Source organism: Alexandromys fortis, unplaced genomic scaffold, assembly GCF_014885135.2.
Source record: "Alexandromys fortis isolate MF-2015 unplaced genomic scaffold, M_Fortis_MF-2015_v1.1 scaffold_83, whole genome shotgun sequence".
NCBI classification, from domain to species: Eukaryota; Metazoa; Chordata; class Mammalia; order Rodentia; family Cricetidae; genus Alexandromys; species Alexandromys fortis.
In genome coordinates, this window is record NW_026068001.1 from 406,423 (window position 1) to 415,964 (window position 9,542).

At 45.9% G+C, this 9,542-nt stretch overlaps 1 protein-coding gene across 1 annotated transcript in view; it reads left to right on the top strand.

Annotated features, from left to right (window-relative positions):
• Positions 1 to 8,394, top strand: part of Akap4 (A-kinase anchoring protein 4) — a 13,363-nt gene extending 4,969 nt beyond the window's left edge. The window contains exons 3-6 of the mRNA XM_050160981.1: positions 2,659 to 2,709; positions 3,275 to 3,376; positions 5,635 to 7,746; positions 8,239 to 8,394. Coding sequence (XP_050016938.1) covers positions 2,659 to 2,709; positions 3,275 to 3,376; positions 5,635 to 7,746; positions 8,239 to 8,394 — 2,421 coding nt within the window. The remainder of the gene's footprint in view (positions 1 to 2,658; positions 2,710 to 3,274; positions 3,377 to 5,634; positions 7,747 to 8,238) is intronic.
• The last annotated feature ends 1,148 nt before the right edge of the window (positions 8,395 to 9,542 follow it).

A 9,542-nucleotide genomic window follows, 5' to 3' on the forward strand; every position in this document is an offset into this window, starting at 1 on the left:
TCAAAAGGGGAGGGGCCTAAGTGGGAGGGTCCTAAAGGGTAGAACCTAAGTGGGAGGGGCCTGAGAGGAGAGAGGGGCCTAAGAGGGAGGAGTCAAAAGGGAAGGGGTCTAAGTGGGAGGGGCCTAAGAGAGGGAGGAGCTCAAGAGAAGGGGGATCTAAGGGGTGGGCCCTAGGTGGATGGGCCTAAGAGGGAGGAGCCCAAGAGTAGAGGGAGGTCCAAGGGGTGAAACCAAAGTGGGAGGGTTCTAAAGGGTGGAACCCAAGTGGGAGGGGCCTGAGAGGAGGGAGGGTCCTAAGAGGGAGGTATCCAAATGGGAGGGGCCTGAGAGGAGGGAGGGTCCTAAGAGGAGGGAGGGTCCTAAGAGGGAGGTATCCAAATGGGAGGGGCCTGAGGGGGCATGGCCTAAGTGGGAGGGGCCTAAGAGGGAGGAGTCAAAAGGGTAGGAGTCTAAGTGGGAGGGGCCTAAGAGAGGGAGGAGCCCAAGAGAAAGGGGACCTAAGGGGTGGGGCCTAGGTGGGAGAGGCCTAAGAGGAAGGAGGCCAAGAGGAGAGGGGGTCCAAGTGGTGGAACCTAAGTAGGAGGGGCCTAAAGGGTAGAACATAACTGGGAGGGGCCTGAGAGGAGGGTGGGGCCTAAGAGGAGTGAGGGGGCCTATTGGGGAGGAGCCCAAGTGGGGAGGGGCCAAAGGGGGCAGAGCCTAAGTGGGGGAACTAGGAGGAGGGAGGGGCCTAAGAGTAGTGAGAGGCCTCAGAGAGGGTGGTCAAGGGGAGAGGGAATCTAAGGGCAGATCCTAAGTGGGAGGGGCCTAAGAGGAGGGAGGGGCCTAAAAGGGAAGAGCCCAAAAGGAGAAGGGGGCCTGATGGGTGGAGCCTAAGTGGGAGAGGCCTAAGGGAGGAGCTCAAAAGTAAAGAGTGGCATAAGGGGGAAGAACCCAAGAGGGGAGAAGCCAAAGGGGCAGAGCCTAAGTGGGGAGATCTAAGAGAAGGGAGGGGCCTGAGAGGAGGGAGGGTCCTGAGAGAGGGAGACCAAGGGGAGTGGGGACCTATGGGCAGAGCCTAAGTGGGAGGAGCCTAAGAGGGAGGAGCCCAGGAGGAAAGGAGGCTCAAGGGGTGGAGCCTAAGTGGGAGGGGTCTAAAGGGTGGAACCTAAGTGGGAGGGGCCTGAGAAAAGGAAGTGAACTAAGAGGGGGAGTCCAAAAGGGGAGGGGCAAAGGGGGGGTAGAGTCTAAGTGGGAGGGGCCTAAAAGATGGAACCTCAGTGGGAGGGGCCTAAGATGGAGGAGCCCAAGAGGAGAGGAGGTCCAAGGGGTGGAACCTAAGTGGGAGGGGCTTGAGGGGAGGGAGGGACCTAAGAGGGAGGCATCCAAATGGGAGGGGCCTGAGGGGCGGGGCCTAAGTGGGAGGGTCCTAAAGGGTGGAACCTAAGTGGGAGGGGCTTGAGAGGAGGGAGGGGACTAAGAGGGAGGCATCCAAAGGGGAGAGGCCTAAGGGATGGAGCCTAAGTGGGAGGGGCCTAAGAGGGAGGCAGCCAAGAGGAGACGGGTTCCAAGTGGTGGAGCCTAAGTGGGAGGGACCTAAAGAGTGGAACCTAAGTGGGAGGGGCCTGAGAGGAGGGAGGAGACCTAAGAAGGGTCCAAGAGAGGGGCCTAAGGAGCAGAGCCTAAGTGGGAGGGGCCTGAGAGGAGAGAGGGGCCTAAGAGGGAGGAGTCCAAAAGGGGAGGGGCTTGAGGTGCAGAGCCTAAATGGGAGGGGCCTAAGAGGAGGGAGGGGCCTCTGAGGAGGGGGCCCTAATGGAAGGAGCCAAAGGGGAGGAACCTAGAGAGGAGGGATATGAGGGGAGGAGTCTAAGAAGTGAGGGCCTAAGAGAGGGAAGGACCTAATAGGGAGGAACCCAAGAGGGGGGGAGCCTCAGAGGGGAAGGGCCTAAGGGGGAAAGCCTGAGAGGGGCTGAAGAGAGGGAGGGGCCTAAAATGGAGGTGCCCACAGGGAGGGACCTGAGAAGGGAGGAGCATAGGGGGAGGGAGGACCTACGAGGGAAGGGGTCTAATTGGAGTGAGGTGCCTTAAAGGGAGGAGCCCAAGAAGGGGAGCCTCAGATTGGAGGGGCCTAACAGGGAGGGACTGAAGAGAGGGAGGGCCTGAGGTGGGAGGGACCTAAGAGGAAGAAGAGACCTAAGAGAGGAGGGGCCTAAGAAGAGAGAAGGCTAAGAGGAAAGAGGGGCCTAAGAATGAGAGGAGCCTAAGAGGAGGGGAGGAGTGATGGCTACCTAGTAACCAGCTTCTCTTACCTAATACTAATTTTTTTCTTTTTCTTTTTTTTTACCTAATACTACTTAAGCCATAATGTTTGCTAACAGTAAAATAGCACAACTTGAGAAAGACTGAGGTAATAGAAAATGACCTAAATTTGAAGTTAGGGGAATTCAAATTTTGGTACAAAATCAGCCTTTTCACTTGTGCCAGTTGGGCCATGTCATCTCAGGTTTTTAGAATCAATATTCATGGATATTTTCTTTTGGACCACTCTTAAAATGTACATATACTATCAGTTAATTTTCACAAGAATTTCATGAGGTAAGTGCCAGTATCATCTCCAAGACAGAAATTGTGACCCTTCCTCTGGAACTTGTCTAAATTTGCCCTCCTAATGTTGTGCAGATATGCTTTGTGGACGTGTCCACCCTGAATGTTGAAGATAAAGATTCCAAGGTGGGTATTTCCCGTTCAAAGTCGAAGAGGGTGAAAACTGAGTGAGAAGGCTTTTCTGTGAAGAATGATGAAGGGCAAGGGAGAGGCAAAGGGGAGGAAAGGGGGAAGGGATTCAGGGGGAAGGGATTCAGGGGGAAGGGATTCAGGGGGAAGGGATTCAGGGGGAAGGGATTCAGGGGGAAGGGATTCAGGGGGAAGGTCCAGGGTATCTGCTTCTGAATTTATTGTTACTCTTGATAATGAATTTCATTTTAGAAGTCACAGCAGTGGTTGGGCTAAATCAAAGCACAGGTACACATAATCTGTTCAAAGGTGGTAAGTAACAGATGGTTCTTGAGACTGATAGTCTTGAGGGTCATCAGAGGACAAACCAGCAATTTGGGGAAATAACCTTGCCTAATTCTTCAAAATGTGTAGCATTGAAACCCTGCCTCTTCTGGAGAAACAAATAGACGATGGGAGATATGACCTTCATGCTATGAACTTGTAGCCTAAGGGGTGGAGCAGCTCGGAGAAATCTCAAAACTCAACTTTTTAATAAAAATCTCACCTTTTAATCCCACAGGGTGCTGCTGGTTCCAGGTCTGAAGGCGAATTAGATCTGGAGAATCTGGCAGAAAAAGAGATTATTGTGATCAAGGACACTGAAAAGCAAGACCAGTCTAAGGTAACTTAGCCTCTAAGGTTCCATCACTCCTAATTTCTAGTGCCCAATATTAAGTCTGAAGACTCTGGGTCACAGACAGTAAGGAAATGGTTGTCCAGTGGGTCCACCACCCTGGAACACATGACATTCTAGAAAGCACAGGACTAAGTTCAGGGCCATGGTAAGTTCCACATGCAGGTATTTTTAATGGGTGTTCCTTAAACACAAAGGTTCAGAATACCCCCTTTAACTTGAAGGTATCTACTCCAAGCATAACCTTGCTCTCCTTGTTCTAAGAAAGATGTACACATAATCTCATCCTTGCTGATTGTACTACACTCATGTGTCTCATATTGCCCACCGTTCAGTAAGGAATAAAGATAAGAAACAGAGAAAACACACAACCAAGAATTCGAGTACCTAGGAGCTAACATACACAAGCTGCTGAAAAGGTTCAAATTAGAAGCAATGAGACTTGCAGGCTATGTTCACACCCCAAATTCATTTGTTTTTGTGTATTTCGAATTACATGTCAGGCTCGTGGTTCTGAGAGGGTACCGAAACACATTCCTACAAGCCTGGGCGACTGGTAATGGGAAGAATATTTGGCTTTAATTCAAAGAAGTCAAAGGCTTTCTGTTCCCCGTCTCTAGACTCATATGTCATATGCAAACATCATTTATGATTACAAACAAATTTGAAATGAGGCCAATAGCCCTGAAAGAAGTAAAACAACTTAAAGAACACTCTTCAAAGTTCTGGGAATTATTCGGGGGTGGTCAATTCCATCATATACTCTTTAAAAGGCACGGCTTGGGGCTGGAGAGATGCCTCAGAGGTGAAGAGCACTCACAGCTCTTCTAGAGAACCCAGGTTCAATTCCCAGAACCCATGTGCTGCTGAAGCTCCAGTTTCAGGGCATCTGACACACTTGCCTGGCCTCCACAGGCACTACGTGTGTAAGTGGTACAGATTTACATGCAGACAAAATATACATACACATGAAATAAAAACAAAAATAATTTTAAAAAGAAAAAATAATGGTATGACTTATACCTAGGGTTTCTTTTTAAAAGAGCAGCCCAGGCTTCCTGCACACAGTACTCATCACCTTGATCATAACTTAAACCTATTTTTGAAAAATATGGCCTTATGACAAATTTGCATGGATTCAGTAAAATAGGAGGAGGCAAAACAGAGGCAAAGAGCAAGGTATTTCTTAATTAATAAATTAAAGTTGTGCATATACATTTATATACACAATCACAAGTTATATATTTAATAATATAAACATATATAACATCAAAACATTCATATCTAGCTAATGTATTTAAAGTAATTTATACAAACAAAGATACACACATGACTAGCTACAGGTCACATAAACACATACATGCATTGCTAAATATACTGACTGATCTTTACATAGACTTAACATATACAAAGACATGTGGGCAAATGTACTGATATACCCACATGTGATATAACCACATTTACATTAATGCACACAATGTATAAGCACATATTAACACTTATAAACCTTGATCAGAACACAGTAGCCCTAACAAATTCAGATATTGACATATACATTAATAAATGCATATGGAAAGACCTATGTGCATACACAATCATGACTGACATGCATACAGACATACATACATAAAGTAACACATATTCACTAACACACTTGTTTGATACTTTGATACATTGACACAATTGTAATTATATACCTATTTATGTTATTCACAATACATTCAAACATCTTATAAATGTAGAATAAACTAATTGTAGAATAAAATAATAATCAATGGAATGACATGGAATTGTTACTTTAAACAATAAAATTGTTATTACTTAAAACACAAATTTATGATTAAACAATTCATAGTAGTGAGTATATTATTAAAATTGACAGGAACATCTTAACATATCCAGACATACTGCTATACACAAGTGTATTTTTCCATTTGCTAGTATGTACAAAATGCATGCTTGTGTTGGCTTACACAGTAGACATGCATAATACATACATATGCATATGAAATTGGCAAACACATTGGCAACACTTACAAATAGTTAAGTCTACAAGCATATATACTAACTCTGAGCTTCTGTTGCTATGCTTGAATGTTCATTAATGGATATTAGATGCTAATGAAGTAAGCCAAATCTCTAATCTATTACTTAGAAGCTATCTTTTCTAATAAGAAAATAAAAAGGCAGAAGTAGCCTACCCAAACTCTTCAAACACTTATGGAAAGGTGCTCTTCTTTTTCTAGATGGAGGGATCTGTGTGTCTTTTCAAACAAGCTCCCTCCGATCCCATAAGTGTCCTCAATTGGCTCCTCAATGATCTCCAGAAGTATGCCTTGGGTTTCCAACATGCATTAAGCCCCTCAGCCTCTAGCTGTAAACATAAAGTAGGAGACCTAGAGGGCGAATATCACAAAATACCCTCTGAGAACTGCTACAGTGTGTATGCTGATCAACTAAACATGGAGTTTTTGAACCAAGGATCTCAAAACCTACGCCTAGAAATGGCGGCATCCAAAAACACCAACAATAACCAAAGTCCCTCAAACCCTGCGGCCAAATCTCCTAGCAATCAGAGGTCAGTTGCCACCCCAGATGGAGAGTGCTCTATGGACGATCTTTCCTTCTATGTCAACCGATTGTCATCTCTGGTGATTCAAATGGCCCGAAAGGAAATCAAGGACAAATTGGAAGGTGGAAACAAGTGTCTCCATCATTCAATTTATGCATGTCCAGGAGAAAAGGGGAAAACCAGCCCCCGAAGTGCTGTTAGCAAGATTGCTTCTGAGATGGCCCATGAAGCTGTAGAGCTGACCTCAGCAGAAATGCGCGGAACTGGCGAGGAATGCAGGGATAATGGCCGGAAAACCTTTCTCTATAGTGAATTATCGAACAAGAACAAGTGTGGAGAGAAGCAGATGTGCCCAAAAGATAGCAAAGAATTTGCAGATTCCATCAGCAAGGGGCTCATGGTTTATGCAAATCAGGTAGCATCTGACATGATGGTCTCTGTTATGAAAACTTTGAAAGTGCACAGCTGCGGGAAGCCAATTCCAGCTTGTGTGGTCCTGAAGAGGGTACTCTTAAAGCACACCAAGGAAATTGTGTCTGATCTGATTGATTCCTGCATGAAGAACTTGCATAACATCACAGGAGTCCTGATGACAGACTCGGACTTTGTTTCTGCTGTCAAAAGGAACCTTTTCAATCATGGCAAACAAAATGCCGCAGACATCATGGAGGCCATGCTAAAGCGTCTGGTCAGCGCTCTTCTTGGTGAGAAGAAGGAGACTAAATCTCAGAGTCTGGCGTACGCAACCTTGAAAGCCGGAACTCATGATCCGAAATGCAAGAATCAGAGCCTTGAATTCTCAGCGATGAAAGCCGAGATGAAAGGAAAAGATAAATGCAAAGCAAAAGCAGATCCATGCTGCAAGTCACTGACAAGCGCTGAGAAGGTCAGTGAGCATATCCTCAAAGAGAGCCTCACTATGTGGAACCAGAAGCAAGGCAACCCAGTCAGGGTGCCTAACAAAGTCTGTGCCAATAAAGACGAGAAGAGAGAAAAGATCAGTCCTTCCACAGATTCACTGGCCAAAGATCTGATTGTCTCTGCCCTCATGCTGATTCAGTACCATCTGACCCAACAAGCCAAGGGCAAAGATGTTTGTGAGGAAGATGGCCCTGGTTCCTCCATGGGATATATGTCCCAACAAAGTACACAGTATGAGAAGTGCGGAAGTGGCCAGAGCGCTAAATCACTCTCAATGAAGCATTTTGAAAGCCGTGGAGCTCCTGGACCATCCACATGTGGGAAGGAAAGTCAACTGGATTCGCAGAAGCTGGATATGTCAAACATGGTTCTGTCGCTGATTCAGAAACTGCTTAGTGAGAGCCCTTTCAACTGTGACGAGCTACCTGAAAATGAGAAGCGTTGCCCTGAGCCTAGACCAAGCAAAGCAGCTCCCGTGTGCAAGAGACCTGAAGATCAATGCCCAGACAATTCAGAACTGGACTTCATCAGTGGGATGAAGCAAATGAACCGCCAATTTATAGACCAATTGGTAGAATCCGTGATGAAGCTATGCCTGATCATGGCAAAGTACAGCAACAATGGAGCAGCCCTGGCTGAGCTGGAAGAACAAGCAGCCCTGGCAGCTAGTAGCTCCAGATGTGGCCGTGAAGGTGCCATGTCCCAGTATCAAGATGCTCCTGGCCCTGAAGTCATCGTCAACAATCAGTGCTCTACAAGTAACTTGCAGAAGCAGCTGCAGGCTGTCCTGCAGTGGATTGCAGCCTCTCAGTTTAACGTGCCCATGCTCTACTTCATGGGGGACGACGATGGACAACTAGAGAAGGTAAGAAATGCATTAAGGCCTAACAAATTAAAGGTAGAATGGGTGGATGTGAGCAGGATAGCATTAATACATAACCACATTCTCTATCACACACACATACACACACACACTATTGCAGTTCCCACATTAGATAGATTGCGGAGAAATCACATAGTTATATCATTTTCAGTACAGGAGCTGAAATAAAAACATGAAATTCTCCTTGCATCCATGCCATAGTTTATTTTAAAGGGATGGAGAGTAATGGCAACCCCAGCTGTAGACCTAGAAATCTGCTCAGACTAACTTGAGGGTCTGTGACCTGGGGAGAAGTACTCAGTAAACACAGCTTCTTTTCAGAAGGCTTAAGGAAAAGGAATAGGCATGTTAGCAGCCTCCAGTTCTGACTTTAACCCAGTAGACAGGCACATGGAGATGACAGTTCACTTTTCCTAGCGGCTCCTCGTTCTGAAAAGGATCTGATTACTCAAGCCAACACTGCTCTCTCCACAGCTCCCTGAAGTTTCGGCCAAGGCAGCAGAGAAGGGGTACAGTGTCGGAGACCTTCTTCAGGAGGTCATGAAGTTCGCCAAGGAACGACAACTGGATGAAGCCGTGGGCAACATGGCCAGGAAGCAACTGCTGGACTGGCTTCTCGCTAACCTGTAAGCTGAGAACTCCTTCGACTCCCCTCCTTCGCCCTCTCCCCGGCAGCAATTCCACCCCAGCTGGAGCCACCCTCACCATCAGGCTGGTGACTGCACAACTGTGATCACTTTTACCAATACATCTGCGCAGTTGCACTGTGAAAATACTGGGTGCCCTCCCTGGGCAACATGAATAAAAAAAATTAAAAAGGCAGTTTTCTTGAGCTGATATATTGGAGGGAAGGGAGGAGAAATGGGTTCCTTTCCCATGGCTGGTGAGAGTGTTGGATTTGGGTCCAGATACCACTCTGGGCTATTTTCTGAGCACCCAAGACACAAAGTCCCTAGGTGGTCTGTTTTACCAAAACCCCCATTTACAGTCTACTGAGAATTCTACCATCTATGACCTTGTTTCTGTTAGAATAGCAAGCTCAGCTAGATATTTCCCCTTCTAAACCCCAGGCATACGTCTTTCTTAGACATTGGTAAGAGTGTAAAGAGACACTTGTTTAAAATAAATGCACTTGTTTGTCATAGCCTGGAAACAACCTAAATGCCCTTCGACTGAAGAATGGGTAAGGAAAATGTGGCACATTTACACAATGGAGTACTACACAGCAGAAAAAAATAACACTATCTTGAATTTTGCAGGCAAATGGATGGATCTAGAAAACATCATTTTGAGTAAGGTAACCCAGACACAGAAAGACAATTATCACATGTACTCACTCATAAGTGGTTTTTAAACATAAAGCAAAGAAAACCAGCTCACAAACCATAATCCCAAAGAATTTAGACAACAATGAAGACACTAAGAGAGACTTACATAGATCTAATCTACATGGGAAGTAGAAAAAGACAAGATCTTCTGAGTAAATTGGGAACATGGGGACCTTGGAAGAGGGTTGAAGTGGAGGGGAGAAGAAAGGAGGGGAGCAGAGAAAAATGTAGAGCTCAATAAAAATCAATAAAAAATAAACGCACATACACACACATGCACACGGGTACACACACAGACATAGAGACATACATGACACCCACAAAGACACAGACACATACATAGGCATGCAAAGAGACACATATGGACATGCACAAACACACACATGAGTTCCCTACACATGGCTAAATGCTGAGATCTGATTCTCCACCCTTTCAGTTGATCAGACTTCC